A 15,866-nucleotide genomic window follows, 5' to 3' on the forward strand; every position below is an offset into this window, starting at 1 on the left:
GGCCAATGAGAAATCAGAGGGGGCGTTTCTGGGCATTCTCTGACCAATGATCGTGCAGCAATGGGAGCTAAACAAATAGGCGCAGGCAACTATGGAAATCCCGCCCCCTATTGGAAACCCCCCCCGCCTCGGAGCCTGATTGGCTCCAGACTCTCCTCTAACAACTCTTTTTTTTTTTGAGCCAATCACGGCGCCGCTTTGTCGTTTCCTAGGTGATCAGGAAGCACGCTCCGGCATTGCTGCTTAATAGACAAACTACAAAGCTTGAAAGGCACTCACTCCACGTCCATGACCTGGCCAATGAGAGATCAGGAGGGGGCGTTTCTGGGCGTTCTCTGGCCAATGATCGTGCAGGGATGGGGGCGGGACTTTTCAGGTTGGATTGTTTCTTCAGCGTTTGGGCCTTTGGTTCACACCGGGCTGAGGGCCTCGCCCAGGGAGCTCCCAGCGCCCGAAGAGAGGGGTGCTGGAACGGCACGAGAAACTGGAGGTCCCGTCGCTGTCCTGGACATCCATGACCGCAGCGAAGTCCAGGCTCCACCAGCCCGGGTTCCTCGGGGCCCTCGGGGTGGTGTCGACTTTGCTGAACCCGAGACGGAGGCTCTGGGGTCAGGACCCAGTCGGTGTCCGGACTGCGGGCGGCGGTGAGGACGGACGGGTCTTCTGGTCCCACCCGGCTGGACTCCCAGCTCCCGGGTCCCAAGCGCCCTCCTGAGCCCCATTCCTCGGCGTTTAGGACGATCCAGGGGGTGAGATGCGGAGGGTGAACGGGCAGGTGAGACCCACCTGGGAGCATTCGGGAAGTTCCGTCGGTGCCTGTAACCAGACAACCAAGGGGTCGGGGCTGCCTGTCTCCGGAGCTGCCCATCATTATGGAATGATTGACAGCCTCTTGGTTGAAATATTCTAGTCACCTGCTCTTTTTTTTAATTTAATATATTATTGATTTTTTGCAGAAAGGAAGGGATAGAGAGCTAGAAACATTGATAAGAGAGAAACATCGATCAGCTGCCTCCTGCACACTTCCTACTGGGGACATGCCCGCAATCAAGGTACATACCCTTGACCGGAATCGAACCTGGGACTCTTTTGAGTCCGCAGGCGAACGCTCCATCCACTGAGCCACACCAGCCAGTGCGGCACCTGCTCTTTACAAGGCGGTGGACGCCCTCTGTGAACCTCCCCCTCATCCACCCCAACTCCACTCACATGATTCAACCCTGTCTGCTTCATTCCTGTTGAAGGGTTAGATCTGTAATCTGCAATGATTATTTTGTGCCCACTTCCCCCATGCCTGTCATGCCTAATTCCCCAGCAATCCTTGTTGTCCTTCTACCCCATAAAAGCGGCTGCAGTATGGAGGGGCACAAAGCAGATGTTTGTGAATAGCCTGCTGCTCTCTCCTACTGCCTGCAGGAATAAATGCTCCTATTGGTTCCCCCCTGTGTCTCCTTCATTGGCTGAAGTAATGACTGGCAGTCCGCACCCATTGGTTCACCTCCACAGCTGAACCTGTAGCTCAGAGGTGATATAAGCAACCTGGCTTCTGTCCTCACACCGTCTGGGCAGGGCAGCTTTCCTCCTTTTTTTCCATTGATTTTCAGAGATCATAGAAGGGAGGGAGAGGGAGAGAGAGAGAGAAACATGGATGTGTAGGTTAGTGTCTTCCTGTATCTGCCCTAACTGGAATGGTGATCTAACCTACAACCTTTGGAGGTGCCCTTGGAATTGAACTCTGGACCTTTTGTTGTGCAGGCTGACACTAACCACTGAGCTTGATTCTCAGTGGGTGCGGGTACAGGAGGCAGTTGATCAGTCCTGGCCAGGATGGACAGATGAGGATTGGGGAGGGGGCATTTTATTTTATTTTACTTTATTTTTTAAAATACATTTTTACTGATTTCAGAGAGGAAGGGAGAGGGAGAGAGCGATAGAAATATCAGTGATGAGAGACAATCATTGATCAGCTGCCTCCTACATGCCCCACAATGAGGATCAAGCCCTCAACCTGGACATGTGCCCTGACTGGGAATGGAACTGTGACCTCCCTGCTCATAGATCAATGCTCAACCATCGAGCCATGCTGGCTGGGCTTATTTTATTATTTATTTAAAAATATATATTTTATTGATTTTGTACAGAGAAGGGAGATAGAGAGTTAGAAACATCGATGAGAGAGAGTCATCAATCAGCTGCCTCTTGCACACCCCCTACTGGGGATATGCCCGCAGCCAAGGTACATGCCCTTGACCAGAATCGAACCCGGGACCCTTCAGTCCCCAAGCCGACACTCTATCCATTGAGCCAAACCGGTTTCAGCGGCTTATTTTATTTTTAAGATATATTTTTACGGATTTCAGAGAGGAAGGTAGAGGGAGAGAGAAACATCAGTGATGAGAATCATTGATTGGCTCCTCCTGCACGCCACCTTCTGGGGATCGAGCCCATAACCTGGGCTTGTGCCCTGACCCGGGGAACCTGGAACGGAACCTTGACCTGGTGTTTCCTAGGTGGACGCTCAACCACTGATGCACACCAGCCAGGCAGAGCTTAGGATCTATTCTCTCTGGCTGTGAATCGCTCAGCCTTGTTTAACTGTCCAGTTTCCCTATTCCACGGGATTTTCCCGTTTCTTTCTAACCCGCCTCTTCTAGAGCCTCCCAGCCTGGAGCCCCACCCAGGAGGGAGCCATGGGAAGCAGCTCCCCCAAACCCCCAGACCCCGCTCCACTTCCCAGCATACCACGCGGTGACGCTTGGCCGTTGCCACGGATACCGTGGGTGGCAAGCACTTGGAACTACACTTCCCAGAAGGCTCTGCGCGCCAACCCCTCCCGTATTGGGCCAATGAGCGCGGACCGGGGATGTACTTCCGGCCTCCGGGGCTGGACTTCCGGTCTCCAAGACTGTCACTGGGCTCGGGGCCGCTGGGCCGCCCCCGGTGTTGGGGGCTGGAGCGCGGCCGGTCGGCCGGTCCCCGGAGGCTCTGGAGGCCGGAGGCGGGGCGGACGAAGGCGGGGGCGCCGGCCCGCTCCGCGCGCGCCCAGGGCCGCAGCGCCCGGCCACGCCCCCGACCCCCAGCCTCGGTTCCTCGGGTGCAGCGTGGGCAGCCCCCAGGGGCCTCGGGGCGGCGCCCGGCCCACGTGCTCTCCGGCCTCCGAGGCGCCGCAGGGGCCGTGCGTGGCGGCCCGCGCCCGGGACGCCCAGGGAGCCTGAGGCCGGGAGCGGGGGTCCGGGTGGGCCGCCGCTCGCGCTGGTTCCGATGGCCGCGGCGACGCCGGTGAGTAGGGGACCCCCTCCTCCTCGGCCCGGCCCCCCCACCCCGCCCCAGCTAGAAGGGTCTTCCCCTCTCCAATGCGCCCCGGACCCGGTTCCAGACCAGAGGCCCGCGCGGGCGGGGTCCCCACCCCAGGCAGCCGAGGGGGAGGGGACGCGGGGACACCCTTGGGGAAAGCTGGGGTTGGAGGCAACCTGGTACTTCCGGCCAGAGCTTCCCAACATGGAGCTTCTGGGGGAGGGAAGACAATGTGTGAGGCGGGGAGTGGGCTATCTCCAGGGTTTTGGTCATGCTTTATGTTGGGAATTTTGTATGTCTGTACACACGGAGTGGCCAGCTGATGATGATCTCTGAACGCATAATAATCGGGCCACGCAGTGTGTATCCTATAGAATAAAACGATAATATGCAAATGGTCCCCTGGACCAGGAGTTCGACCAGCAGGCCAGTGGGCCAACTGCCCATGTCCCCTCCCCCTGGCCGGACCCCACCCACGCACAAATTCATGCACCGGGCCTCTAATGTATATATTCACACTGAGCGGCCAGGTTATTATGCGTTCAGAGATCACAATAATCTTGCCACTCAGCGTGTATATGTGTGTGTGTATATATCTATCTATATCTATCTATATCTATATCTATCTATCTATCTATATATCTATATATATATATATATATTGGTTTCAGAGAGGAAGGGAGAGAGACAAAAACATCCATGATGAGAGAGAATCATGGATCAGCTGCCTCCTGCAGACCCCACACCGGGGAGCAAGCCAGCAACCCGGGTCTATGCCTAGACCAGGAATCAAATCCTGATCTGGTTCAGTGGTCGGCAAACTCATTCGTCCATAGAGACGAATATCAACAGGACAATGATTGACATTTCTTTGGAGAGCCAAATTTTTTAAACTTAAACTTCTAATGCTACTTCTTCAACATAGACTCGCCCAGAACGTGGTATCTGGTGGAAGAGCCACACTCAAGGGGCCAAAGAGCCGCAGTTTGCCGACCATGGTCATGATTTATAGGTCAATGCTCAACCCCTGAGCCACGCCGCCTGGGCTGAGTCAGGAGGTTTAACCTGTCTCGATTTTTCTGCGTGGAGAATAGTTGCGGGGTGGGAAGTTTGGGGGTACAGGGTGCAGGGGGCAGGCGGTGATGGTGCGTGGACCAGACCGAAGACATAACATCTGTTGCATTCCCGACACAGACGCCCATTATCCAGTTTGAGGCATGTGTGTGGGGGGGGGGCAGTCCTGAGGGACGGACCGGCACAGGTTTCTTAGTCTGGGCTCCGGAAGAATGGAGCTGCTGGAGACAAAATCTGGGATCTGAAGGGAAATGAGGCTTCAGGGGGCCATGAGCAGGGGATGGCCCACCGCGGAGCAGAGTCCCCGTGTCCGGAGCCCGACAGGGCCTGGGAGTCCCAGGGGAGGGGACTTCACCACCTCCCAGAGCCGGGCAGTCAGCGCTCCAAGGAGAGGAAGAGGGGCCCACAGGCCCACGGCTCTCAGGAAGTCTGGCCGGTGGCAGCCCAGTGAGAGGACTCGGCCCTGCCACCGTGGCCCAGGGGCTGAGCATCAACCTATGACCCAGGAGGTCACGGTTCGATTCCCGTCAGGGCACAGGCCCGCGTTGTTGGCTCCATCCCCACGATGGGGCGTACAGGAGGCAGCCGACCCAATGATTCTCGTCATTGATGTTTCTCTCTCTTCCTTCCTCTCTGATATCAATTTAAAATTTTTTTAAAGGGGCGTGGCTAAGAGGGGAGGCACTGGCTCCTGTCTGGCCAGCCAGAGGGGACCCTTTGGGCCTCTCTTGCAGTTGCTGATGGCGAGAGCCGTGGGAGCACACACCTGGGGAGGCTCAGCTGGAGCAACAGCTGTGTGACGGCCTGGCACTGCCCGTGGGGCGGCAGCCAGTGGGAGGCCAGTGGGCCAGCGGGCAGGCGAGCGGGCATCTGTGGCGGGCCAGGGGTGGGGAACGTCCAGTCCTTGGGCCATACAAGGCCCCTGAAACCATTGGATCTAGCCCCACCAAGGCACGAGGGGTGAGATAATGAAATGTCTGACCCATACAGCAGGCTGCTTTTTAAGTCGATAATTCCATATGGCCTGCGAAGGACGTTATACACATCCTAACGGGCCTTGGTAGAATAAAGGTCCCCCATCTCCTCCCCCCGCCCCACGCAGACAAAGAGGCCCACACAGGTGGTGAGGGAGCTGCAGAGCCCTGGGTGGGGGTGGAGGGGGTGAATGTGAGGGACCTGGAGGAAGCGGCCATTGGGACAGGGAGTGGGGGTCACGTGGCCATAACGTAGGCCACGGCCCCCCATTGTCTCAGGCGCCGATGGCCTTTGAGGACGTGGCCGTGTACTTCTCCCGGGAGGAGTGGGGGCTCTTGGACGCGGCGCAGCGGGCCCTGTACCGCCAGGTGATGCTGGAGAACTTCGCCCTCGTGGCCTCGCTGGGTAAGGCCCTGGGTCCCACCCTAAGCCCCCCTCCAGAAAGCTCATTGTCAGGCTGCTCCACCAGCAGGAATCCTCTGACCTCCTGGGGCCTCACCCGCCCCCGCCCCCAGGCCCAGCATCCCTTCAGGCTGGGGCACCTCAGGGCCTGGGCTCGGTGGGGCTGCGGGCACACTTCTCGCAGGGGAGCCCTGCCGCGGACAGCCCTCCTGTAGGTCAGCCGGCTGTCATGAGCTGCCGCCAGCCCCTCACTGGCTCCCCGCCCCTGCAGGACTGTCTGCCTCCCGCCCTCGCATGGTCCTGCAGCTGGAGCGCGGGGAGGAGCCCTGGGTGCGCGGTGGGCTGGATGTGACCCTGGCCAGGGACGCCCAGAGGCGGCCCAGCCCTGGTGAGTGGGGCTCCCGGGGGCCGGGGCGGGGGTGTCCCTCTTTCCCACACTCTGCTGCCTCCCACCTGCCTCCCTCCTGTTCTCCTTCCACCCGGAGCCTCTCCTGCAGCCTCCTGCCTTGGCTGCCCTCCAGGGGGAGCGCCGAGGGCACCTGGGCCGTGGTGAGACCTCAGGGTCCCAGCTCAGCCAGCGTGCTGGCCTCACGCCTTCCTGTCTTACCTCGGGCCTCCTCCTCCTCAAACCCTCCTGTCTCACCTCGCCGCCTCCTCTGTGCGCCCTTCACTCACGTCCATTCTCGCGGCCAGGGCTTCCTGAGCATTTGCAGTGACCAGCCGGTTCCCAGGGCACCAGGGACTCAGCTTTAGCCAGGCCGGTCCTGGCGCTGGCTGTGCTCTGAGGGGTCAGGGCACACAGCCCATGAGCAAAAGGCTGCCTCAGGCCGCCAGGGGGAGGGACCCAGGCAGGCCGGGAGCTGCAGGCCGGAAGGCTGTGTCCTCCTCTGCAGTTTCTGCACTCAGACCTGGGGCCCCCTTGCCCACCCACCCAGGGACCCCCCCTTCCTGGTCAGGGTGACCCAAGCACCCGCTGTTTCTGGTCCTGCAGGTTCCCAGCGTCCCGCAGAGGACAGAGCTGTTTCTGGGGAAGCAGCGAGGACCTTCCCGGAGAGGGCCCCCCTGACACCCACCGGGGTCCCCCGCACCCCTGCTGCCTCTGAGCCCGGAGAACGCCTGGAGGGGCGTCGGGGGGAGAGGAAACCTTCGGGTGTCTCCGTGATCTACTGGGAAAGCCTCCTGCTGGGCCCAGGCAGTGGGGAGGCCGGCGTGAGCCTGCGGCTGACCCCCCAGCTGCGGGCGCCAGCGGGCAGCACACCCACAGGGGACCTCGCCGGGCCGGGCGCGCAGCCGCAGCAGCAGCCACCACCGGGGCGGGGGCGTCCCGGGAGGACTTTCCAGGGCGTCCCCGGCCTCCTCGAGGCCGGTCCCCCTGCGGCGGGGGAGCTGGGCCCGGGGGCCGCGTGGGACGAGCCCCAGAAGCTCCTGTCCGGCCGGGAGCCCCCGCCCTGGGCGGAGCTGGGCCCTGGCCCCGGCCTCCCGCCCGCGGAGAAGACGTTCGAGTGCCGGGCCTGCAGCAAGGTCTTCGTCAAGAGCTCGGACCTGCTCAAGCACCGGCGCACGCACACGGGCGAGCGGCCCTTCGCCTGCGCGCAGTGCGGCCGCGCCTTCAGCCAGACCTCGCACCTGACGCAGCACCAGCGCATCCACAGCGGCGAGACGCCCTACGCCTGCGCCGCCTGCGGCCAGGCCTTCCGCCACAGCTCCTCGTTGGTGCGGCACCAGCGCATCCACACGGCCGAGAAGGCCTTCCGCTGCGGCGAGTGCGGCAAGGCCTTCAGCCACGGCTCCAACCTCAGCCAGCACCGCAAGATCCACGCGGGCGGCCGGCCCTACGCCTGCGCGCGCTGCGGCCGCCGCTTCTGCCGCAACGCGCACCTGGCGCAGCACGAGCGCACGCACACGGGCGAGAAGCCGTTCGCCTGCGCGCTGTGCGGCGCCGCCTTCAGCCAGGGCTCCTCGCTCTTCAAGCACCAGCGCGTGCACACGGGCGAGCGGCCCTTCGCGTGCGCGCAGTGCGGCCGCGCCTTCAGCCACAGCTCCAACCTCACGCAGCACCAGCTGCTGCACACGGGCGAGCGGCCCTTCCGCTGCGCCGACTGCGGCAAGGCCTTCGCCAAGGGCGCCGTGCTGCTCAGCCACCGGCGCATCCACACGGGCGAGAAGCCCTTCGCCTGCGCGCAGTGCGGCCGCGCCTTCCGCGAGCGCCCGGCCCTGTTCCACCACCAGCGCATCCACACCGGGGAGCGGCCGCCGGCGCGGAGGAGGCGCGGGGCCCCGCCCGCCGCAGGCCCGGCCGCGGGGCCCGCGTCCGCGCAGGCGGAGGCCTGAGGTCCAGCCCCGCCCTCCCGCGGCCAGCGGGCTGGTCCCTCGGGAGAGGCCTGTGCGCGCACCGGGGTTCCATCCGCCGCGGTGACTGACGCCTCCCCGATTCCCCGGGACCCCGCTGCAGAAAGGTCCGGGACGGACAGGACCAGGAGGCGGGTCCTTGGATGGGGCCGGGGCGTGGCAGTCAGAACCAGGAGGCATGGTGGTGCCCTGGTCACGTGTTGTGCCTGGACACACACACACACCCCCAGGGGAGGTGGGGTGCTGCGATGGGGGCGGAGGCGGCCCAGATGAATCTGTAATGTCACACCTCGCTGGCTGGTCCCTGATCATCGGATAGTCCCCCGGTGTCTACATCCGCGGCTTCCTGGGGGTGGGTGTGGTGGACCAGGGGGCGTGTGGGGGCCGCACCGGAAAGGAGAGAAAGCCGAATTCTGGCTGCAAAAGGACAATTTGCAGGCGAACATGCCAGCGCCCGCCCCTGTTCTGACTGCTGCCAGGTTCGTCCTAGCAGCCCTGGGTGGGGTCATGTTTGTGTCACTGGGTGGCAGATGGCTTTGGTGTCTTGGATGTGATGGGATAGGAGCACCCACTGCGGTCACCTGTGGTCCCTGCCTCAACTCCTACAGTAAAGCTGCTGAGGCAGCTCCCGGCCGTCCCCCCCGCACCCCTCCCCCCGCTCCAGCTGCCCCGGGGTCCCGCCCCTCATGGACCACAGACGAAGCTCCACCTGTGGCTTCTCGCAGGGAACCAGGTGGAACCAGGGCCCTGCAGCTCCGTGGGGACCGCACGCCCGGTGCAGGTCTGCAGGTCTGCAGGCTGTCACCACCCACGTGGTCTGTCGGGAGCCTCCGGACGGGGGGGGGGGGGGGGGGGGCTGAATTTGTGCAAGAACTTACCGTCTGTGTCTGATCCGAGTATGACGGCCCCCCTTTTCCCTCAGTAAAAGGACAATGAACTTTCCTGGTTGTGAGGCTGAAGGTCGACATGGACCTGGTGTCTGGGCCCCACCCGCCTGCCTGCCTCAGTGTCCCCACTCCGTGGGGGTGTCACACCGAGGGGGGACCTCAGGAAAGCACCGCACATGGGCAGGGACCCTGCCGACACGCGCAGCCCTGCCCTGTATCCTGTCAGGGCGGTGGGGGCATAAAGGCTCCTGGAACCTTGACTTGGGTAACGGGCCAGGCCAGCGCTGTGGCCGGATGTGAGTCTGCAGCAGGGCAGACGGGAGGAGGGAGGATCAGGGCCGGGGAGCCATCACTGTCTCCCTCTCAGACCTCCACCCTGTGGGTCAGCCACATGCAGGGAGCCGGCCAGGCTTCCATCTGCCCTCAGCCAGCCAACTAGAGCCTGGGACAGGGAGGTGTGTGGGCTGTCTGGATGCCGGGCCTGGCTCAGCTGTGCACAGCTCACACCCCCTCTCTGCGTAGTTTCCTCGGGTCATGGGGTGTCCCCCCCGCCGCGCTAGGTTTAAGACAAAGCTTAATGCCCATAGTAAGGGCAATTCTGCACCTAAGTGGGAACGGTGAGAGTCGTTTCTGGGAAATCCCCACTCTCTGAGGAAAGATCTAAGGCCTCACAAAACAGCGCCCTCTAATGACGCTGCTGGGAAGAGCTGACAAGCCCAGCCACGCGCACACACAGAGCGCCCACCCCACCCCCGTCCGTGATACAGCCACAGCCCTTTATCTCCAGCTGGCGGCCCGGGTTCCTCGGCATCAGATGGAGCCAGACAGACAGGGAGATGCGTTTTAGGAACACTTGATGTGTGGAAGCACACCTGGCCTCACCCCAGTCAGATCTTAAAAACGATGGCATTGCCTACCGAGATAAACTGAAAATAAAGGTCAGCTGACTGGCTCTGGCCCCCCAAGAAAGGAAGAGGTTGAACACGTCCCATAAGCCTGGACAAAAGCCCCCTCCTTCGCCGTGCAGTACAGGCCTGCTGTCTGAAGATGTCCGGCTCCGCATGTGAATCATAGGACCCTTTCCTCCTCGGTAAATGGGTGCCCACCGGGCAGGGCGCCCAGCGGAGGTCGAGTGAGGGACCGGCACCCTCGCTGGAGAAAGCCCACAGGTCACGAGGGCCGTCCTGGCCGGACCCCGCTTCCTTGTGGGACCACCCGGAGCCCAGTCTCTGCCGAACTGGTCCACGACCCGGGCGCCGCTGTTGCCTTAGAAACTGCTGCGGGCGCGCATGCGCTGGGACGTCGTTACCAAGGCGACCACTCGGCGTCCAGAAACAAGCCTCTAGCAGCGAGCTGGGGGTGGGGGTCTGCGCAGAGGGCCAGCTCTGATTGGCCAAAAGGGCAGCTCTCTCACCTCGCTTACCAATAGGACCCCGGTCCGTTTTGCACATGCGCGGGTTTTTAACGGCCCACCCGGCAGTTGGTGAGTCCTAAGACCCGGATGCAAAAAGGACGGCCGCCAGCGAGGAAAGGGAGTTCGCAAAATGAGCTTCTCTGTAGATTCCTTTCTCCGAGGACAAAAGCACTTCTCAGGCGTGAGAGGCCTCTGACCATGAGCCTCCGCGCCCGTCCTCGCTTACTGAGGCTCATGGGAAACGTAGTCCGAGGGAGGGGCGGTGCCTTCGGAGCAGGGTCCTGATTGGCCGCAGCGACGTCACCAGGGCAACGAACGGAGGGGCGTGGCGTCGCGGTGCCGTGGACCGGAAGCGGCCGCCGGCGCCGGCGCCGGCGCGGTGGCGAAGGAGAGCGCGGTTGGGCTGGGCTGGGCTGGGCTGGGCGCCGTTTCTCCACCTCCCGGGACCCAGCCCCTCCTCCCTGCGCGCCCCCGGCCGAGCCGCTCCTTCCCGGGCTTCGTGCTGCCTCCTCCGAGAAGGCTCCCTCCCTCCTCCCACTTTGGGGAGACGAACCCCGAGGCTGGTCTCCCGGGTTGGACAGCCCCCAGGTGGCCGGCTCACGACTCCGCGCAGCTCGGGGTTCCGGCCACCTGCTCCGTCCGGCCTGGGCGCGCCCTCCGCAGCGCGCTGAGGTCGGCGAGCATCGAGCCCCCCAAGGCCAGCCTCGACCCTGGGCGCAGCCGCGGGCCACCCTATCGCCAGCCCCTCGGGGCGCCCAGTGCAGCCCCGTGTCCCGCCCTGGCCCCCCGCCCCGCCCCGCTCCTCGCGGCTCTGCAGCCTGACCTGGACTCGACCTCTCCACCGCGCCTTGTGCCCTCGGGGGGTTCCCTGACCCCACCTTCCCTGCACGTCCCCCTCGGTGGCTCCAAGGCTCCCGACACCACCATGCCGTCCTCCCTGGGCCCTCCGCGCCTGCCCCCCGGGAGCCCTGCAGCCGCCCCGGAGGACCCCGAGGCGGCGCGCCTGCGCTTCCGGGGGTTCCGCTTTGAGGAGGCGGCGGGTCCTCCCGAGGCCCTGGCCCAGCTCCGCGAGCTGTGCCGCAGGTGGTTGCGGCCCGAGGCTCACTCCAAGGAGCAGATGCTGGAGCTGCTGGTGCTGGAGCAGTTCCTGGGCGCGCTGCCCCCCGAGATCCAGGCCTGGGTGCAGGGCCAGAGGCCAGGCAGCCCCGAGGAGGCCGCCGCGCTGGTGGAGAGCCTGCGGCAGGACCCCGGGCAGCTGCTGGGCTGGGTGAGTGTGGCCGTGGCTTCGTGGGGGGACAGCGAGGACTAGAGGGGCCCCCCGTGACTGCCGCTCCCCCTCAGATCGCAGCCCGCGTCCTGAAGCCAGCAGTGCTCCCTGCGGCGCAGGAGGCAGAGGACTCACCGGAGAGAGTCCCGCCCCTCGGGGCAGCCGCGGGCGAGCGGCGGGAGGACGCCCCGGTGCAGACGGAGGGGTCTGCCCGGCTCAGCTGCAGCGTGAAGGAGGAGCCCGATGCTGACGGGCTGGAGACCGGTGAGAGGGGGCCCGTGGCCGGAGTGCGGGCACCCAGGCTGGAGGGGGACTCCGGGGGCTGCAGAGCTGGGCCCCGGAGAGCCGGGAGGGCGCCTGTGTGCCTGGTACTGCTGGCACCAGCTCAGGGGCGGCCCTGACCCCCTGCCTCACCTCCCAGCATCCGCCAGTCCCTCCCATGCAATCCAGACCCAGGAGGGGCCAGTGGGACCCGGGGAACCGGACTCTGCCTCCTTCCACGCCCCCGGGATGCAGGTTAGGACCCCACGTTTTCCAGGGACCTGGGGGTTTAGGAGGGTGTGTGTGGGGGGACATCGCCCCGCCCTTGCCACCACCCCCCACCTGCATCACTGCTCCCCGCTGTGCGGCTGCCCCTCTGTCTGGCCGCCCATACAGGGTTGCCCTGGCCCCGCACAGCTGTCCCCAGGAGGGTCTCCCGGAGAGGCGTCTGCAGCCCCGGAGTCCCTGGTCTACTGGGGACACACTGCCCCCCGCCCCCAGCCCAGGGCCCTGAGCTCAGTCCGCTGGCCAGATGTGGGGTGGGCCGCCCCCTCCCTGCCGGCCGCCCCGGCACTCACACCCCGTCTCCGAGTCCTCTGAGGCTGGGGTGGGGCTGGGGTCGCCTTGGCAGGAGGAGTGGGGGCTGCTGGACCCGTCGCAGAAGGAGCTGTACTGGGACGCGTTGCTAGAGAAGTATGGCTCTGAGGTCTCCCAGGGTGAGGACCGCACCCCCACCCTGCCCGTTGTCTGCACCCCCACCCCCCGCTGCCTGCACCCTGTCTCCCTGCGCCCCCACCCCCTGCTGCCTGCACCCTGTTCCCCTGCACCCCCACCCCCCGCTGCCTGCACCCTGTCCCCCTGCAACCCCAACCCCCGCTGCCTCACCCCGTCCCCCTGCGCCCCCCTTCCCCCGCTGCCTGCACCCTGCCCCCCTGCACCCCCAGCTGCCTGCATCCTGTGCCTGCGCCCCCACCCCCCACTGCCTGCACCCCCCACCCCCTGCTGCCTGCAACCTGCGCCCCGCCTTCTCCCTCCCTCCCGAGGGGCGCCCAGGTCCCACCCCGACCCTCGGGCGCCTGACCCGCCCCCCGGAACCACCAGGGTTGCCGCCGCCCTTCCTGGACGCGCGGCCGAAGCTGGAGCTGGAGCCGGGGTCGCCGAGCGCGGGCGCCGAGGGCGCGGGTGAGTGCAGCCTCTGCTCCAGTCCCAGCGGGTGGCGGTTTGGGTGGCGCCCGCGCCGGGGGCCGCGGGGCGGGGAACCGACGTCCGGGTGCCAGTCCCTCCCTCCCCAGGAACCGAGCGCCGGGGCCCGCGCTTCACCTGCGCGCAGTGCGGCCGCGGCTTCGGCTGGAAGTCCGTGTTCGCCATCCACCACCGCGCGCACCGGGCCGCGCCGGCAGCTCCTGCGCCGCCGCCAGGGCCCCGGGAGCCGGCCGCCCCCGCCCCCGCCCCCGCCCGCCCCGCGCCCCCCGCCCGCGGCTACACGTGCGCCGAGTGCGGCCGCGGCTTCAGCTGGAAGTCGCAGCTGGTGATCCACCGCCAGGGCCACGGCCCCCACCCGCGCCACGTGTGCGGGGACTGCGGCCGCAGCTTCGACTGGAAGTCCCAGCTGGTGATACACCGCCGCGGCCACCGCCCGCGGGACCCGTGAGGCCGGGGCCTCAGCCCGGACACAGCGGCTGCCGCCGGAGGACCAGGCAGGGAGGGCGCGGGGGCGGGAGCGGCCGCGTTCCCGGGAAGGTCCCCCCGGAAGCCGCCCTCCCCTCCCCGCGGGGCGCCCAGGGCCTTCGCCCCCCTCCTCCGCCTGGGACCCGGGGACCGTGAGATGCTCAGCAAGCAACCACCTCCTGTCCGCACCGCGGGGCGGGGCCCCCTGGAACTTGTAGGACCAGGACGCCGGGAGGGCAGGGCCGCTTGTGGTGGGCACGGGGAGGGCCCCTTCATGCTCCCCGCGGCTGTGGGTCTCCCATCAACTCCCTTTCTGAGTCGGGAGGTTTATGGAGCGGCTCTGGCCCCTGGTCCTGTGATGGATCAGCTCCTCCTCCCGCCTGGCCGCCGGGAGTCCGGGCTCCCGGTCCCGCCTTCCTGCTGCCCGGCACCTCCCCCTTGACCCTCGGCTCCTGAGCCCCAGTCTGAGCGGACACGGAGGGGCCTGACTTTTTAAAACTGACTTTAGAGAAGGGAAGGAAAAGGGAATATCAAGTGGCTGTCCACTCCTGTGTGCATCCGCTGGCCGGTTCCTCTGTGCCTGGTCGGGGATCAGGGACACACTCCAGCATCCTGAGCTACGGGTCTTTTTTTCTGTGACAAGCTTATGTATTTGTTGTTTATCTCATGTTATAGAACATATTCGATCTTGTTGTTTAAGCTTTACTTTGAAAATAAGGGGCATTTTTGTGGGGGGCAGTTTCCAGGAAACCGGTGCACTCGACAGGAGGGGTGTGTGGCTTGGGCCGGGCAGGACCCGGCTGCGGCCTGGAGCTAGGGGCGTGGGGGGGGGGGGGGGGTGCCTCCGCCTCCCCGTGTCTGAGGACCTTCTGACCTGGTGCTCGCCCTGGGGCCGGGGCAAGGTCCGGCTGGAGATGGAGTGGTTACAGGTGAGCTGGTGGGCCAGCAGGGGTTAGTGGGTCCCCGTGTCCCTGGTGGGTCCAACGCCCCTCATGGACCTCAGAGGATCCCCGTGGCCCCCTTGTTCCTGGTGGATTCTGACAGCAGCTCCGACGCCCATCCCAGGAGCCTGGACGTCCGCGGGCCTCTGCCTACAACTCCCACAATGCTCCGGGCTGTGAAGGCGCTCCAGTAGGTCACAGAGGCCTTGACGTTCTTTGGCTTCTGCCTACAGTTCCCACAATGCCCCGGGGGACGCGTTCAGCCTTCGGAGGCCTCTGCGCTCCGAGGCTCCTTTCTCGTTGCCTCTGGTCTGCAGGGCCCACTGCGCCCAGGAGGGCACTTCCGGCTCCAGACACTGCAGCCCCCAGCTTCAGAGGCCTTTGCGCCAACCCCCCCCCCGCCCCCCAGCACTCGCCGCAGGGCTTCTGTACATGTGCTCCCCCAATTACTTCCTGCTCAACCTTCCTGCCTCAGTCGTGCCTGCACGCGGGTCAGCTCGCCCTCAGAGACCTCCCGCATCCTGCAGAGCACACCCGCGGCCGCTCTCCTCCACTGTGCAGAGGCCAAGGCTGCTGGTCCCTCCCACGCCCCTGCCCTTCCCCAGGCAGGGCCACTACTGCAGGCGAGCAGCGGTCCTAGGTTGGAGGCAATCGGGACCCTGAAGTATGTTTCCTTCAAAAAAATTTTAATTGATTTCACGGAGGGAGAGATAGAAACATCCATGATGAGAGAGAATCATTGATCCACTGCCTCCTGCACAACCCCCACCACACCGGGAGGAGCCCACAACCTGGGCCTGGGCTCTGACCGGGAATCAACTGTGACCTGGTTCATAGGTCAACGCTCAACCCCTGAGCCACGCTGCCCCGGCCTGGAGTACGCCTTTTGGGAGGCAGCTATGCTCACCACTATACCACCAACGCCTTGAGGAGTATGCCTTTTGGAGAGCGCTAGGCCCTGCACTGGTGGCTCATTCCTCCATCCACGCAGCATTTGTGTACATTCAAGTTTGTTCTCTGTTTCTGGGTCCAGCATAGGCCTGCTCTGTGAAGCTGGGGGTACGGCCAGTCTGGGATCCACGAGGCTCCTGTGCAGGTCCGGGCAGGAGGGGGTGACACTATACCTTTGAATGATGGTGTTTAAAAGAAAAACACCCCCCTCCCCTAGAAAGAAAAGAGAGAGAGAGAAGGCCCCAGCAGGTGTGGCTCAGTTGGTTGTCTTCCTGTGCACCTGAAGATTCAGACACACGGCTAGTTCGGTGCAGGTTGGGGTGCAAGCTGGAGGCAACCAATTAACAGTTCTCTTTTTCTCTCTCTCTGAAACCAATAAAAAC

The 15,866-nt window shown here is 64.5% G+C and overlaps 2 protein-coding genes and 1 long non-coding RNA gene across 6 annotated transcripts; all 3 read left to right on the plus strand.

Moving 5' to 3' along the window:
* The first annotated feature begins 2,870 nt into the window (after positions 1–2,870).
* Positions 2,871–9,036, plus strand: ZNF324 (zinc finger protein 324). Of its 2 annotated transcripts, XM_036426068.2 has the most exons (4): positions 2,874–3,279; positions 5,622–5,748; positions 6,017–6,133; positions 6,737–9,036. In XM_036426068.2, exons 1-4 carry the CDS (start codon positions 3,262–3,264, stop codon positions 8,074–8,076), a joined length of 1,602 nt encoding a protein of 533 aa, XP_036281961.1. In that variant the 5' UTR covers positions 2,874–3,261; the 3' UTR covers positions 8,077–9,036. The 2 variants fall into 2 exon arrangements, with proteins under 2 accessions (XP_045433343.1, XP_036281961.1); XM_045577387.1 differs by lacking the exon at positions 6,017–6,133 and having other exon boundaries at positions 2,871–3,279.
* A 1,610-nt stretch (positions 9,037–10,646) lies between these two features.
* ZNF446 (zinc finger protein 446) lies at positions 10,647–15,329 on the plus strand. 3 transcript variants are annotated; one of them, XM_045577394.1, is made up of 6 exons: positions 10,647–11,662; positions 11,737–11,926; positions 12,084–12,178; positions 12,555–12,616; positions 13,025–13,105; positions 13,216–15,329. In XM_045577394.1, the coding sequence occupies exons 1-6, from the start codon at positions 11,321–11,323 to the stop codon at positions 13,745–13,747; spliced, it is 1,302 nt and encodes a 433-aa protein (XP_045433350.1). In that variant the 5' UTR covers positions 10,647–11,320; the 3' UTR covers positions 13,748–15,329. The 3 variants fall into 3 exon arrangements, with proteins under 3 accessions (XP_045433350.1, XP_045433351.1, XP_036281921.1); XM_045577395.1 differs by having other exon boundaries at positions 12,555–12,639; positions 12,977–13,105; positions 13,216–13,689; XM_036426028.2 differs by having other exon boundaries at positions 12,555–12,639; positions 13,216–13,689.
* A 29-nt stretch (positions 15,330–15,358) lies between these two features.
* LOC123651844 lies at positions 15,359–15,707 on the plus strand. Its single transcript, XR_006740796.1, has 2 exons — positions 15,359–15,409; positions 15,463–15,707. It is a non-coding gene; the product is annotated as an uncharacterized LOC123651844 (long non-coding RNA).
* The last annotated feature ends 159 nt before the right edge of the window (positions 15,708–15,866 follow it).

This window comes from Pipistrellus kuhlii, unplaced genomic scaffold (assembly GCF_014108245.1).
Source record: "Pipistrellus kuhlii isolate mPipKuh1 unplaced genomic scaffold, mPipKuh1.p scaffold_m20_p_89, whole genome shotgun sequence".
Classification (NCBI taxonomy): domain Eukaryota; kingdom Metazoa; phylum Chordata; class Mammalia; order Chiroptera; family Vespertilionidae; genus Pipistrellus; species Pipistrellus kuhlii.